Genomic DNA, 16,646 nt, shown 5'->3' with positions numbered 1-16,646 from the left:
CTCCTAAGCTTTAGATTTCTTCTTTTTAAATAAAGATAGCAAGAAAACAAAGAAACTGGTAATAGGAGTAAATTAGAAATTTGCTTAAAATGTTATTCACTTTTAATAATGAAGACATCTTTCTTATATGAATATTTTTTGGAATACACACACTTGTGAGATCCCATTGAAAATCGGATGTGGCTGATGAGCAGGTCAGTCTCCCCCTCTTATTATCCTCTTATTAGGATTGCCAGGTGTCTGGTATTCAAAAGGACAGTCCAGTAATTCCACAGGTTGTCCTGTAAAATCTACACAAAAATATGGGACACTTAAATATCTAGCTTTTTTTAAAGTCCCCTAAGTGTTAGCAGATTTTTAAAGATCTCCTATGCCTCTATGCATATTAAAATTAGCCTAGAAAAAAGCAACACTGGTTATGTACTGATTTCTGTGTTACTAGCAGCAAAGGAAAGTGTTAAATGATAGTGTGTGTGTGTGTTACATGGCGCAACTGAGGTAAAATGTCTGATTTTGTGTGTTTTTTACTGGCATTGGGTGGGTCAAATCACTGTTTTATAAGTGTTACTGGCAGCCAAAGAGGTAAAAACTATTACTTGTGTGTTCCTGGCATCCACAGGGTTACAATCACTGTTCATTTGGGGAAAATCTATATGGCGCAGTGAAGGGTGTGGCCTAAGGTAGACTCCTCCACCTTCTTACTTGTCATCTGCAGGTCATCCAATATTTGTATGTAGGGCAGCTGGCAAACCTATGTATAATATAAGGATGGTGTGACAGTATAATGCAGTGTGCAGCCAGGAGGCCACACTACATATAACCTGGGTTTCTGGGAAAGGTTTAAATAGTTTAAGGTAATGCACAATTATTAGTAATAAGTATGTAAAGCTAAATTGTAAAAAATCAGAAATTAAAGATCTGTTCATTTTATTTTAACAGTCTCTGGATGATGAGCTCAAACAACTTTATCTGGATTCCTGTAATATAGGTAAAGTGAAGCATGAATGCAGTTATTCCATGTAATCATATGTGGCAATAGGGAGTTATATGGATAGCAGCTTTGTGTGGCAATGAGGGAATTTGCAGATAGAGGGCAGATTTTCATGATATCTTAACTATAGCACAGGTGAGATAATCAGATAATTGGCGAGGGCAGGTTAGAAACCATGGTTACTAATCAGCTGAATTATGCACCTGTTCTCTAGTTAAAGGGACAGTCTACTCCAGGATTTTTAATGTTTAAAGTTCTATAATCCCTTTAATTACCCATTCCCCATGTTTGCATAACCAACACAGTTATATTAATATACTTTTTATAGGAATAAACAAAAAGGACAATATGATAATTTATAGAGAGTAGTTATAGGGTGCAGTTATATGGAGCAAAAGGAGATATAGGGGCAATTATATAGGTCAGTAGGATAAGTTATATGGAGCAGTAGGTGATAGAAAGGGACTTGAAACGCCTTTTTCACGATTCAAATTAAAAATAGCATACTCTATTTTCAAATTTACTTCATTCTCTTGTTGAAAGACAGGTAGGCAGGCTCAGGAGTATGTGCGTGTGTGTAGCACTTTATGGTAGCAGGTTTGCAAGAAATACAGGTGCAGTCCTGCAAAACTGCTGCCACTTTTTTCTGTAGACATGTACATACAAACTACCTCTCTTTAAGAAAGAATACTATGAGAAGTCAATTTAATAATAGGCATAAATTAGAAGATGTCTAAAAATTGTTTTTTTTTTTCAATTATCCACAAGGATCACTGTGACGACCAAGGTTAACCAACCCTGCGCCAGTCACTTGTTTGGCACAGAAAGGGTTATCAGACCCCTTCTACTGTCACTAATCTGTCAAATCTAGCCACGCCAGGCAAGCTTGTGACTTACTTCAGTGGGTGCAAGGGTTAACAACACTCTCTAGTCTGTACTAGACGTAAAAGAAATGCCCAAAACTCCCCTTTAATGCCACCCACACTAAATTAAAACTATAACTAGCTGCCACCACTTAATATTATATGATATGGGAAATCTTAAAGGGACACTGAACCTAAATGTTTTCTTTCGTGATTCAGATAGAGCATGCAATTTTAAGCAACTTTCTAATTTACTCCTACTATCAAATTTTCTTTATTCTCTTGGTATCTTTATTTGGAAAGCAAGAATGTAAGTTTAGATGCTGGCCTGTTTTTGGTGAACAACCTGGGTTGTTCTTGCTGATTGGTGGATAAATAAACCCACAAATAGACAAGTGCTGTCTATGGAGCTGAACCAAAAATTGTCTGGCTCCTTAGCTTAGATGCCTTCTTTTTCAAATAAAGATAGCAAGAGAACGAAGAAAATTTGATAATAGGCGACAATTAGAATGTTGTTTAAAATTACATGCTCTATCTGAATCACAAAAGAAAAAAATTGGGTTCAGTGTCCCTTTAAGGAAACCCCAGATTACAATTTAGCAAAAAAATAAACATAAAATCACAGTACTAATACTACCACTCTCTTTCAGTAACATGGTTAAAATATAAGACAAAGGCCAAAGCTTAATAAATGAATTATTTATTATGCCAAAAATATTATGCACAATGCATTATTAATAAAACGTTGTTACAAGTAAAATTACACACAAGCAAACAGTTTTTAAAATAAAAATGATAAAAAGCAGATTTTATACTTTACTAGTCACAATATCTGTGCCAGGGAGATGGCAGCAAACAATGGGTCCTTACTCCATTCGTAACAGCTTCCCTTGTAAGAATGACAATTTTACATGTTAAAACACAAAACTTTATACAATTTTCAGGAGATCGGGTTGCTTGCCCAACCCTCTTTGCAGGGGCTGGGAAGCCCCCTATCTTTTACGACAGTCCATAAACTCTAAGTCTTTGCCTGAAATCAGAGAACACATCATTTCTGCCAGATACATCAATTTTCATATAGTCAGAAAGGCAATATCTTATTTACATTGTGAGAATCAGTTTGATACCAAATATGACATGGTTGCCATATTTCCCTTTATCTAATGTCATAACATGTTTTAAACACATATCTACATTGTACCCATGTCCCTTTATTGACCTTATCAGTTTCTGTGAAGAAGCACTGCTCTGTGTCTCTAGAGCCGACCCTTTTACTGGCGGAATGCACCAATGCCTATATGATAACATTTAGTCAAGTGGGACTTAGAAACTATTTATTAGGGGTTCTGGCACATCACATGGGAATCATATGCTTACCTAACACAGCACACAGTTCTTCTTAAAAAAACAAACAACTGTTTGTAGCTCACAAACTAAAGAAAGTTAACCCCTTAGCATCTCAATCATGGGGTATTCGTGACAATCACTATCAATAAATTCACTTTGGATATGCTTGGGATAATATATTCTGTGTTGTGTAATGACTGTAATAATCCCTAGTGTTACCTTACCACACACTTGTACACAATTCCCTCTAGACCACTATTCCCAGATAAATAGTGTATGTGTATTGCTACAGAAATATAGCCACAATACTACTAATAGAAATTCCAGGCAAAGGGCCAGATTATCTAAACCTCGCCAGTTCAGACGTGGTTTTTCTTGCCGACCCTCACAAGGGCTGCCCTGGTGGAATTTTCCTAAAAAAGGGGGCAGTCCCTCCGAGTGGCAAGATGTCTTCTATTGAAAGTAATGAAGCTCGCTGGAAAGGGACACCGCTCAGTAGAGAGAACTTAGCAGTAAGCATGGGGCCTACTTTAAACAGTAAATCCTGCAGCCAATATAAATCACATTACGCTGCTTTCTCCGTATAGCATCTTAAAATCGCCTATATTTTCACATGCATGTGTTCTTCTGTTTGGGCTATAAGCATTTGTAGTGTTTTGAGAAAAGCTCACCATCTTTTAGTTTGCAAGAAAAAAAACAAGATCTGTGTGAACATTAATATGATTTTTGGTGAAGAATTGTGTTATGATTTTTGATGTACCTTAACAATATTTGAGTATTTTTGTGTGAATGGTTCGATTATTCGTGTGGCACGGTTTTTAAAATACAATTTTTATTGCACATATAACATACAAAAATGCACTATACGCCCCTTAGCGAGACACCCTGTTTTCAGATTAAAAAGTGGCTTTAGATCATTCCACCAGGGAAATAGAAGTACTGGCGAGCGTTCTTTAATAATGTCGCCCGCCCAGAGACATTTAGATCATCGGCCCTCTATGATTTACCAGACATTCAGTTCTTTATCAGAGAGAGTGCTTTATTAGAATCTGGGTTGAAAAGGAAAAATAGTTGGTGCTATGGATTCCCTAATAGCATAGTACAAAAGGGTGCCTCATACAATGACCCTCAGACACAGAAATATGACAAAAAAGGGGGGGTGTACTGGCGCTCAAGGCCTAGGGAATAGTGGATATGTGGAGATTAATATTTTAGTATTATAACAAAATTATATCAAGGTAATAGCGAAGGAAGTATTTAACCTTATTGCTTGGGACTAATATATGTGAATAGTGTATGGGAATAGTAAGCAGGAACTCTGGCTATTCTATATATCTCCTAAATACTAAGGACTAGCTCGTAGTAAAGCAGGTTACAGTAGTAAAAGGATTGGTATATTGCCGGTATCTAAACACAGTAATAATTTATTGTATACAGTGCCAACATAAAAATAATTATTATTATTCGCTAAATCAAAAGGTAAATAAACTTTAATATACAGATAAGACCATTTCATATAAAATACCGTCACTTAAAATTCATCTGACATTGAATTCATAAATTCTAAGCTAAATAATAAGTCCAGTGTTTTCTATAGAGACAACAATCTATGTCTGTGAGCGTATTATAATCTTAACACGAAAGGAATGGATCCGCTCTCATTGAGAGATCGAGCGTTATAGTGGTAACGCCGTCTCGGCAGGATGTATTGTCAGCTGTTTCCCGATGTCCGATCGAGCTTGAGTTATCTCCTTGCTTAAAGGGACAGTAAAAACACATCAGATATGCGTAGAAACGTTATTTAAAGATAAATAGAACATATTCTTCTATGTGAAGAACATTGGTCAATAATCACATTATTTATTATTAGAATGTAGATTACCCATACACACACATATATCAAATAAAGGTCTACAGTCTGAGTTATATGCATACACATATATATATATATATATATATATAATATATATATATATATATATATATCTCAACAGTATGCTCTATCTGAATCAAGAAAAATGTTTTTATGTCCTTTTAATGTACAGTATGTTAATTTCATAAATTATACATTTTATGCACCATAACTGCTACCAATCCTTGCCAGTGCACCCATAGTGTTTTTTTTTGTCATCACAATCCACATTTTCATATAAACAGGAAGTGAATACAATATGCAAAATGCCTGTAATGAAGCCCTTCTGGACAAAATCCTTGACCAGCAATCTTCTGTGCACATTTACCAAGAATGCAAAAACTTCAATGGATATGACATACCAGCAACTACAGGGTTATCAACGACACACCAAGTGCTACCCCAGCCTTCAAATACGCCATATTCTAATCAAGGTCAGTAGGACAAGATAATTCAGCTATGTATTTATAAAGAAAGATTTAATTTATTGAGTAGTAGTTTTCCTTGATCATATAATATCAATCAATGCGGGTTAACCACATTTAGTATAGAGGAAAATAAGTTAACTGGTGGAAAACATTCTTAGACATAGTCTCAATAGCGTACAAATTCTTAAAGCAGGGGTGCCCACACATTTTTGTGTTGGGATCTACTTTTCAAATGACCCGCTCCTAAGCTTACATCCCTGCTTTTCCAAATAAAGATACCAAGAGAATAAAGAAAAATTGATAATAGGAGTAAATTTGAAAGTTGTTTAAAATTGCATGTTCTGTATCTGAATCATGAAAAAAAGTGTTTCATATCCCTTTAAGGTTGCATGATTTAGCAACACATGGATGTGCAAAAGCATAACGATACAACAGATTAATCCTGACGACAAAAGTAGCACGGACTTTAATTTGGGTTAACAGGAGCAACCCCTTGTACCATGTTACAAAACACTGCATTCAAATTACTGCCACTGACTACTTTTACTTTGCACCACAGCTTGGCCTGATATGACCAGTAAGACTTACACAAATAAATTTCCATAGCGCGCCATGCAGACCATTTCTTAACGGGTCAACACGTTCATTTGCTAGATGTCAATCAGACTTGTTCCTTTAGCATAGCACAGCAGCCTCCACCTTTACTTTTTCTATCTATTGACGCTTACCCTCCTAACTATACTATACTGCCATATCCATTGGGAGAGTACTCACTCAACCATGCTTTTGATAGGCCAATTGTGTTGTCATTAAAAAATTATCTACATTAATTGGTTGGTCTCGATGTCCCTCAATATCCAATCCTGTAGCACTTTTCATGTCCAGCCAACAAAATGTTTAATTACCTGCCACTTCACACACTGCAGTAGATAAAGCGGTATCCCTAGTAACCATACTCTACTCACGCCCCAGTGTTGAGATAATTTAACTTGACGACATCATTTTGATCACATCGGCCGGGATACCATCGGCCGTGATCTATCAGCAGCACCTTCAGGATCTACCTATTGGGCACCACTGTGATTTTGTTTTGTTACAAATTCCAAAGTCTATTCCATCTTCCCTCCCCCTGTATCATGTGACAGCCATCAGCCAATCACAAAACCCATGTATGTATATACTGTGCCCTTTTACACATGCTTAGTAGGATCTGGTGCCTCAGAAATTGTGCATATAAAAATGTGCACATTTTGATAATGAATTGGAAAGTTTAGTTTTATCTTTAGTATTCCTTTAATGGATTTTTTTGGCTTTGTTATCCCTTTAATAGATTTTATGCACATAGGATGGTATTAAATCCAACATTAGATAAGTCAGGAGTTAAAAATATATATCTATAAAAATATATACAGTCTAAGTCAGTGATAGCTAACCTTGGCACTTCTGATGGTTACCCATGATACTTAACTAGACTGTTGAGTGCCTAAGCACCATGGGAAATGTAGTTTTAAAACATCTGGGGTGCCAAAGTTAGCCATATTTGGGCTACATTTTGCTAAAAGGTCCCGTTAATGGTTTGAGCTCTTTTCTCTTTATTTATGCCCTTTAATGGTTTCTCTGTGTATCTCTATTTTTTGTTAATTTTCTAACATAATTTAAGCATTCAGAAATATTAATTTCTATCATTTTTATTTAGAATATTGAGGTTTTTAGACCATGATGTGTCTTTTCAATTTCAGAAAACCACAAAACGTAGGAATCGTATAATTAATGTAGTATCAAAGATCATCTATCTGAACAGAGAATGATGAAAAGGCAGAAAATGAAATATAAGAATGGAGAGATGTCTACATTATAACGTGTTTCTTCTAAAAACATAAAACTGTTATATAAGGAATAGAAATGACAGTAAATGAGCAATTGAAATATATTTATTGAAATTACAATCGCTTCCTATTCCACTCTTTGCAGGAACACACTACCCACTGCCTAACGCCCAATCAAATGAGCTTTGGAGAAGCACAGCCACAGAGGGTTCAGTTCAACCAATTACAAATGGTTATGGAATACATAAACCACTGCCATCTATGCCTCTTCCACCACATCCCCAAAGTAAGTAGATGCATAGAATGCTCAACATCATATGTTTCATGACAAGTTATTACTGTGAGCTTCTAGGGTTAGATGCCTCGGGATTATCACATTCAATTCAAGGGACACTGAACCCAAATTTTTTTCTTTCATGATTCAGATAGAGCATGTAATTTTAAGTAACTTTCTAATTTGCTCCTATTATCAATGTTACTTTGTTCTCTTGCTATTCTTTATTTGAAAAGAAGGCAACTAAGCTTTTTTTGGTTCAGAACTCTGGACAGCAGTTTTTTTATTGGTGGATTAATTTATCCACCAATCAGCAAGAACAACCCAGGTTGTTCACCAAAAAATGGGCCGGCATCTAAACTTACATTCTTGCATTTCAAATAAAGATACCAAGAGAATGAAGAAAATTTGATAATAGGAGTACATTAGAAAGTTGCTTAAAATTGCATGCTCTATCTGAATCACAAAAGAAAAAAATTTGGGTTCAATGTCTAGTCAAAATTTAACTTTCATGATTCGGATAGGGCATGCAGTTTTCTAATTTATTCCTATTATCAATTTTTCTTTGTTCTCTTGGTATCTTTATTTGAATTTAAGCTTAGGAGTCGGTCCATTTTTGGTTCATCCCCTGGGTATTGCTTGCTGATTGGTGGCTAGTCTACATTTAGCCACAAATCAGAAAGTGCTATTCAGGTGATTAACTAAAAATGGCCCGGCTCCTATGCTTACATTCTTGCTTTTTCAAATAAAGATACCAAGAGAATATAGAAAAAATGATAATAGGAGTAAAATTATAAAGTTGCTTAAAATTGCACGCTCTATCCCAATCATAAGTTTAATTTTGACTAGACTATTCCTTTAGTAAGGCCTCCTTAGTTCAGGGTGAACATTTATATGCCATACTATTTTATGTATATAAAGTCTGAAAATGAAACGGGTCAGTGCATAAAATGCAGCCCATTTCTCAAGGTTCGGACAGACAAGGTTCCTGTCTGGGAACTTATGCGATCGGCATTGTGGTGAGCAAGCAGCATCCAGTGCCCAGATTTACCATTGCACAAGCAATTGGTTGTGCAGCAATGCCCCTTGCTTTCTCGCAACTAGTTGTGCAAGAGCAGGCATGATCAGTCATCTCAGTCCGTTCTGATCTTGCACAAGCCCTCACCGCTATAGTTCCAAAGCTGCATTTGAAGATTTAGAAAAGGAGCCCAATGAATGGAAGTCTTTGGGAAGGAATCTTTTTTTATGAAAATAACAGATTTTTCGCATTCACACACACACATACATATATCTCTATCTATCTCTTACATACATTTAAATAGGCTCAGCAGCTGCTGATTGGTGGCTGCACATAGATGCCTCATGTGATTGGCTCACCCATGGGCAATGCTAATTCTTCAACAAACGATATCTAAAGAATAAAGCACATTAGATAATAGAACTAAATTGGAATGTTTAAAATTTTATTCTCTATCTGAATCATAAAAAGAAAAAATGTATTTCATGTCCGTTTAACCATAGCACTAACCTTAGTTCTAACCCTAGATATGGTGACTAGACACACATTTGACAATTATTTTTGAAACATTACTCCTGTAGTGGTGATGTTGCAATGGAAACATTGCTTTTCTGCTAGCTACTAGTTTAACTTAGTGAAACCAGTTTTTATAAATTTAATTTGAATAAATCTGTATATATTTAAGCTTAAGGATCTTAAAATGGACAGTAAATTAAACAAAAAAATATGGATTGGACAGCACATGCAATTTTCAAACAACTTTTTAATTTACTTCTATCATCAATTTTGCTTAGTTTTCTTGGTATCCTTTGTTAAAGGGTAATCCTAGCTGAGCTCAGAAGCATGCACGTGTCCCCTGAGCATGATCAAATTGTATTAACTGTATTAATTAAAATCTCTTTAATACTCTACAGGTGCACAATATCAGGTGAATAACTCTACTCAGAATGGGTATCCACAAGATGTGCCCCTGATAGACAAAGTCTTTGAATCACAAGAAGATGGTGTCTACAACACTGCCTGTGAGAACTGGGGAAATGCACAAAAAGTGGAGCAAACTCCATACCACAATGGCTTTGTGGAACCTCTGCCTCAGCCATGTCATCGCCCCTTTGTCCAGTCCGTTCCCCCAGGTTAGTAGAAAAACTGTGAAATGGTGTAAGACATTTTTTTTGTACTGCATTTGACTTAGGTCTCCTCTTTAACGTAGATTAATAAAATAAATATCAAACTATGAAAAGGGACAATGTACTGTAATGTTGTGTTTCCAAAAATCGCTCCCCAACGAGCGCAAAATGATTACTTTGAGCGGAGCTAGCGCAAGATCGTTAAATACTGCTCCACTTGTAATCTGGCCCCAAATGATTACTATGCATAAAAAAACAGGTTATTTATTTATATGAATTAATCTTTGGGTTGTATTTATCATGCATGGAAATCATCCGGGTTACTTTTGAGGCACAAACAGCTATCTAGTACATGTAAATGAAAATTATTTATTGATATGACATTGATTTTACTTGAATATATGCCAGTGTCTGTATGACAACATTAATACATCAATGTATCTGTATTATACATAACATCTAGACAAACAAACAGGATATTCTCCAATGTTCTGCTTCCCAATTCCATATCTATCACTACTCATATGCAGTAGAGTAGCCACCCAGCATAATGGATGGGACTCCAACTGTGATTGGCACTCACTTGCCCACCTCCACTTTGCCCAGGTTCCCTACCAATGACACACAGACCACCTGACTCTGCCCAGTAATCATTTTGCCCTGCCTACAGAAACACTGGTGGTTTTCTGGCAAATGCCCCCGCAATTAAGGAAAATCCTGGAGACACCACTGCTCCTTTGATGCTTGAAAATTACTTTTTTCAGTTAAGCACTGTTTTAGAAAATTAGAGGACCAGATAAAATGCACCAGAGTAATTTCACTAGAATGCCCCTTAAAAAAATAAAAATAAAAAAAAATGTACAATTTATATAAATAAAACTTTACAATTTACTTCTAGTAAAATTGCATAGGTTCTTTGTATCCTTTGCTGAAAGGTATGTAGGTATGCTCAGGAGAGTGCATGTTTGCGTAGCACAATGTAACATAGATGAGGTTTAAAATAAAAAAACAGAAGTACATTGAGTTCAACCTATACAAATCTTAATTTTTCTACAATAAAAGCTCCAGTTGATCTTAAATGAATCCCATTAAAAAGGTGACCGATTTAACACCAGCAATCCTATCCCTGAATCCCCAGACAGAAATATAGTAACATATCTTAAACCATTTTAAATGTATCTAAGGTATTGGCATTTACTACCTCCTTAGGTAATTTAAATGTGCTCACAGTGAAAAACAACATTTACGTTGATGGAGGTTAAATCTTTCTTTCCTCCAGCCTTAAATTGAAACCTCTTATCACAAACAATTTTCTTGGAATAAACAGTACATCTCTGTATATTTGCCTTGAATATATTTATATAAATAATCATGTCGCCTCTCAAGGGCTTTTTTTTTTTCTTCTAGAGAAAGCAGACAGCAGTTTTGCAAGAATACTTGTGCACTTACTGCTCCCACCAAAAGCATTCTTGCAAAAATACTACATTAGTTGTGATAATATATCACTATAAAAATGAAATGTTATGCAAACTTATTACACAAAACTTCTTTACAAAATAAAAGTATTGCTACATAAACCAAAGTTATTTCAAATATGTTAAGAGTTCTGAGACAATATGGCAGTACTAGATATATCCTTTGGGAAGATGTGTAATACTGTTAAATGTGAATATATAACATTTTAATTATTTGGAATTGTTGAATGTTACCCATTGACAAAAGCAGTTTGTCCCTGGTCTGTTTGGTAGCTAACAGTTAAAGGGCCATTTTAGCTAACAAATTAAAGGGACAGTCAAGTCCAAAAAAAGTTAATGATTTAAATAGGGAATGTAATTTTAAACAACTTTCCAATTTACTTTTATCACCAATTGTGCTTTGTTCTCTTGGTATTCTTAGTTGAAAGATAAACCTAGGAGGTTCATATGCTAATTTATTAGACTTTGAAGACTGCCTCTAATCTGAATGCATTTTGACCACTAGAGGGCATTAGTTCATGTGTATCATATAGATAACATTGAGCTCATGCACTTGAAGTTACCCTGGAGTGAGCACTGATTGGTTAAAATGCAAGTCTGTCAAAAGAACTGAAATAAGGGGGCAGTTTGCAGAAGCATAGATACAAGGTAATAACAGAGGTAAAAAGTATATTAATATAACAGTGTTGGTTATGCAATACTGGGGAATGGGTAATAAAGGGATTATCTATCTTTTTAAACAACAAAAATTCTGGTGATGACTGTCCCTTTAAAACATCTAAATTTGTTAGAGCATGCTGGTCCTGAATGGGAACTGCTGCCGAACCAATCAGCAAGTGCAAGTTACACAGTTGAGTCATGCTATTAATGCAGCTGATTAAATCAGTGGCAGTTCCCGTTTTGGACTAGCAGTGCTCTTGCGGGTCCTGAGCTGAACTTCGCTATATGTTTAACCCTTTGCAGAATAGAGCAAGTTATTTTTTCTTTTATAATGACCCTTTAAGCTTAAAGAATCTTAACAGGTAGTGTTTAGATCAATAAATAATATATATATATTTTTTTAGGTATTCCAAAATTAACATCTTGGGACGTTACTGTCTTCTACAAGGGAAGACAAGTTCTACAGCAAACTGTGAACCAACGGTTCCTCATCAACACTGGATCTGTAGACCCTGCTCTGGAACCAGTCAATGTTGTCTGTTTTCCTTCTATTGAGAGACTGGTGGATCAGGTCCAAATTAAAAATACCAAAACCATCCTAGATAATGTTGGAGGAGGCCTTTTGCTTGAGGTCAACGATTTCAAGCTTAATGCCAGAAGATCTGGAAAGTCCAAGGTGTATTGGTCTTTGTCTAGAGATTTGGAGAACATCACACAAGAAAACCGATGGAGAAATCTGCTAGAGAGAGATGTTCCTACAGAAATTTTTGATTTTGAAAAGTTTTGGAATGGTAAGTTCAACTTAAAAATTCCTATAATGAGTATGATTTTAAAAGCTTTCCAGTTTATTCCTTTTAAAGTATCTTTCATTTGGCCCTCTTGATTGAAACTTAGCTCCTTTCCATGACAACATACTGAGGAAGTCTATATGTATAACTTTGTTAAAAACAATGTGCCTAGAGGGATATGGTTGCTGAGCCGTTGTTCATCTGGGTGAACGATTCTCTCTCAGTCTATATTAGGACTGTGCATGTGCCTTGAGCTTTATATGTATAACATTGTTACAAATATTGTTGTAAACACTGTTGCCATATAGTGCTCAAGGGCTGCACCTACCTGCATATGCTCTTGTCACGCTCTGGTGTATGATCGCTTAGGAGACAGACCCTCAGGGCAGTGGTTGGGAATTAGAGACACCAACCCCTGACTCAGGGAATAGTATCCTTTCATAGTTGCTAGGAGTTATTGTAGGGTTCATGAAGTGTAAAACACATCTATGCAACATATTCAGGCTTCAACGGTAACAGATAGTATTGAGCTTCAGAGAGCATGACTGTAATCTTGATATACACAGCAAAAGTTCCAGAGAGTACAATATGAATGTAGTAGGAGACAGAATTCACAATAAGTAAACTAGAAAAGATGTGGTAGGATTCAGAATGTATTATATATCTTTACCAAGTAAAGTGGTAAAGCACATTAGACTTGTGCATGGCAGAAAAATTAGTTTTGGATCGATTCGGATGTTTTTGAATTTAGTTTTCGGATCGATTCGGATACATTTGAATGCATTAGTTTCAGATTCATTCGGATTTGGATGTATTCGGTTCGGATTAGATTCGTAAATTCGGAAGTTTGGTATGTGTTAGGTGGGATGTGCTGCGCATTATGTACTGTAATATTAGGTCTAACCCATAGCAGAGTGATATAACTAATTCGGATTTATTAGTTAGTTTCAGTGCTGCGGTAATTCGGAAATTCAAATCAATCCGAAGCTCCGAATTTGACAAATTCATCCGAATTTCGATTCGGAAGGAAACGAAACACACATGTCTAATTCAGATTCACAGTACACAATATAAGTTGGAGAAGATGCCAGAGTAATATAAGCAGTGTAGCTCTAGTGATAATTAAGTTACAAGTTAAAGTATTTAATACCGTTGTGGGAATTGGAGAATCACGAGTTCTGAGAATATATAGCTGCAGCAGTATATTGAGTAATTACAACTTCTAACAACGAGTAGTTGTAAACTTCAGAGTATGATTCAGTTGTAGCAGTCAGAGAAAGATCAAAGCAAAATGCAGACTTGTAATTTAGATTGAGTTCAGAATTTGCAGCAAATTGAGTCCAGGAAACAAAGCAGGAAAAATATGGTTACTTGCTGTTAGTAGAAATCAGGCATCAGTAGACAGGTTAGGCTGTAAACCTGAATATCTGTAGGAAAGGCACGCTAAAAAACATAATTTATGTAAGAACTTACCTGATAAATTCATTTCTTTCATATTAACAAGAGTCCATGAGCTAGTGACGTATGGGATATACATTCCTACCAGGAGGGGCAAAGTTTCCCAAACCTTAAAATGCCTATAAATACACCCCTCACCACACCCACAAATCAGTTTAACGAATAGCCAAGAAGTGGGGTGATAAGAAAAAAAGTGCGAAGCATATAAAATAAGGAATTGGAATAATTGTGCTTTATACAAAAAAATCATAACCACCACAAAAAAGGGTGGGCCTCATGGACTCTTGTTAATATGAAAGAAATGAATTTATCAGGTAAGTTCTTACATAAATTATGTTTTCTTTCATGTAATTAACAAGAGTCCATGAGCTAGTGACGTATGGGATAATGACTACCCAAGATGTGGATCTTTCCACACAAGAGTCACTAGAGAGGGAGGGATAAAATAAAGACAGCCAATTCCTGCTGAAAATAATCCACACCCAAAATAAAGTTTAACAAAAAACATAAGCAGAAGATTCAAACTGAAAACCGCTGCCTGAAGAACTTTTCTACCAAAAACTGCTTCAGAAGAAGAAAATACATCAAAATGGTAGAATTTAGTAAAAGTATGCAAAGAGGACCAAGTTGCTGCTTTGCAGATCTGGTCAACCGAAGCTTCATTCCTAAACGCCCAGGAAGTAGATACTGACCTAGTAGAATGAGCTGTAATTCTCTGAGGCGGAATTTTACCCGACTCAACATAGGCAAGATGAATTAAAGATTTCAACCAAGATGCCAAAGAAATGGCAGAAGCTTTCTGGCCTTTCCTAGAACCGGAAAAGATAACAAATAGACTAGAAGTCTTACAGAAAGATTTCGTAGCTTCAACATAATATTTCAAAGCTCTAACAACATCCAAAGAATGCAACGATTTCTCCTTAGAATTCTTAGGATTAGGACATAATGAAGGAACCACAATTTCTCTACTAATGTTGTTGGAATTCACAACTTTAGGTAAAAATTCAAAAGAAGTTCGCAACACCGCCTTATCCTGATGAAGAATCAGAAAAGGAGACTCACAAGAAAGAGCAGATAATTCAGAAACTCTTCTGGCAGAAGAGATGGCCAAAAGGAACAAAACTTTCCAAGAAAGTAATTTAATATCCAATGAATGCATAGGTTCAAATGGAGGAGCTTGAAGAGCCCCCAGAACCAAATTCAAACTCCAAGGAGGAGAAATTGACTTAATGACAGGCTTTATACGAACCAAAGCTTGTACAAAACAATGAATATCAGGAAGAATAGCAATCTTTCTGTGAAAAAGAACAGAAAGAGCAGAGATTTGACCTTTCAAGGAACTTGCGGACAAACCCTTATCTAAACCATCCTGAAGAAATTGTAATATTCTCGGTATTCTAAAAGAATGCCAAGAAAAATGATGAGAAAGACACCAAGAAATATAAGTCTTCCAGACTCTATAATATATCTCTCTGGATACAGATTTACGAGCCTGTAACATAGTATTAATCACAGAGTCAGAGAAACCTCTTTGACCAAGAATCAAGCGTTCAATCTCCATACCTTTAAATTTAAGGATTTCAGATCCTGATGGAAAAAAGGACCTTGAGACAAAAGGTCTGGTCTTAACGGAAGAGTCCACGGTTGGCAAGAGGCCATCCGGACAGGATCCGCATACCAAAACCTGTGAGGCCATGCCGGAGCTACCAGCAGAACAAACGAGCATTCCTTCAGAATCTTGGAGATTACTCTTGGAAGAAGAACTAGAGGCGGAAAGATATAGGCAGGATGATACTTCCAAGGAAGTGAAAATGCATCCACTGCCTCCGCCTGAAGATCCCGGGATCTGGACAGATACCTGGGAAGTTTCTTGTTTAGATGAGAAGCCATCAGATCTATTTCTGGAAGTTCCCACATTTGAACAATCTGAAGAAATACCTCTGGGTGAAGAGACCATTCGCCCGGATGCAACGTTTGGCGACTGAGATAATCCGCTTTCCAATTGTCCATACCTGGGATATAAACCGCAGAGATTAGACAGGAGCTGGATTCCGCCCAAACCAAAATTCGAGATACTTCTTTCATAGCCAGAGGACTGTGAGTCCCTCCTTGATGATTGATGTATGCCACAGTTGTGACATTGTCTTATCTGAAAACAATGAACAACTCTCTCTTCAGAAGAGGCCAAGACTGAAGAGCTCTGAAAATTGCACGGAGTTCCAAAATATTGATCGGAAATCTCACCTCCTGAGATTCCCAAACCCCTTGTGCCGTCAGATACCCCCACACAGCTCCCCAACCTGTAAGACTTGTATCTGTTGAGATTATAGTCCAGGTCGGAAGAACAAAGAAGCCCCCCTGAACTAAACGATGGTGATCTGTCCACCATGTCAGAGAGTGTCGTAAAATCGGTTTAAAGATATTAATTGAGATATCTTTGAGTAATCCCTGCACCATTGGTTCAGCATACAGAGCTGAA

General features: G+C 36.4%; 1 protein-coding gene across 1 annotated transcript in view; it reads left to right on the top strand.

Moving 5' to 3' along the window:
- Positions 1–16,646, top strand: part of IRF7 (interferon regulatory factor 7) — a 98,202-nt gene that overhangs the window by 35,662 nt on the left and 45,894 nt on the right. The window contains exons 6-10 of the mRNA XM_053720194.1: positions 940–988; positions 5,359–5,547; positions 7,513–7,653; positions 9,574–9,792; positions 12,326–12,712. Coding sequence (XP_053576169.1) covers positions 940–988; positions 5,359–5,547; positions 7,513–7,653; positions 9,574–9,792; positions 12,326–12,712 — 985 coding nt within the window. The remainder of the gene's footprint in view (positions 1–939; positions 989–5,358; positions 5,548–7,512; positions 7,654–9,573; positions 9,793–12,325; positions 12,713–16,646) is intronic.

The sequence above is a fragment of the Bombina bombina genome, chromosome 7, assembly GCF_027579735.1.
Source record: "Bombina bombina isolate aBomBom1 chromosome 7, aBomBom1.pri, whole genome shotgun sequence".
NCBI lineage: Eukaryota > Metazoa > Chordata > Amphibia > Anura > Bombinatoridae > Bombina > Bombina bombina.
Note: the sequence above shows the minus strand (reverse complement) of the source record. Positions and strands in the feature narration are given on the sequence as shown.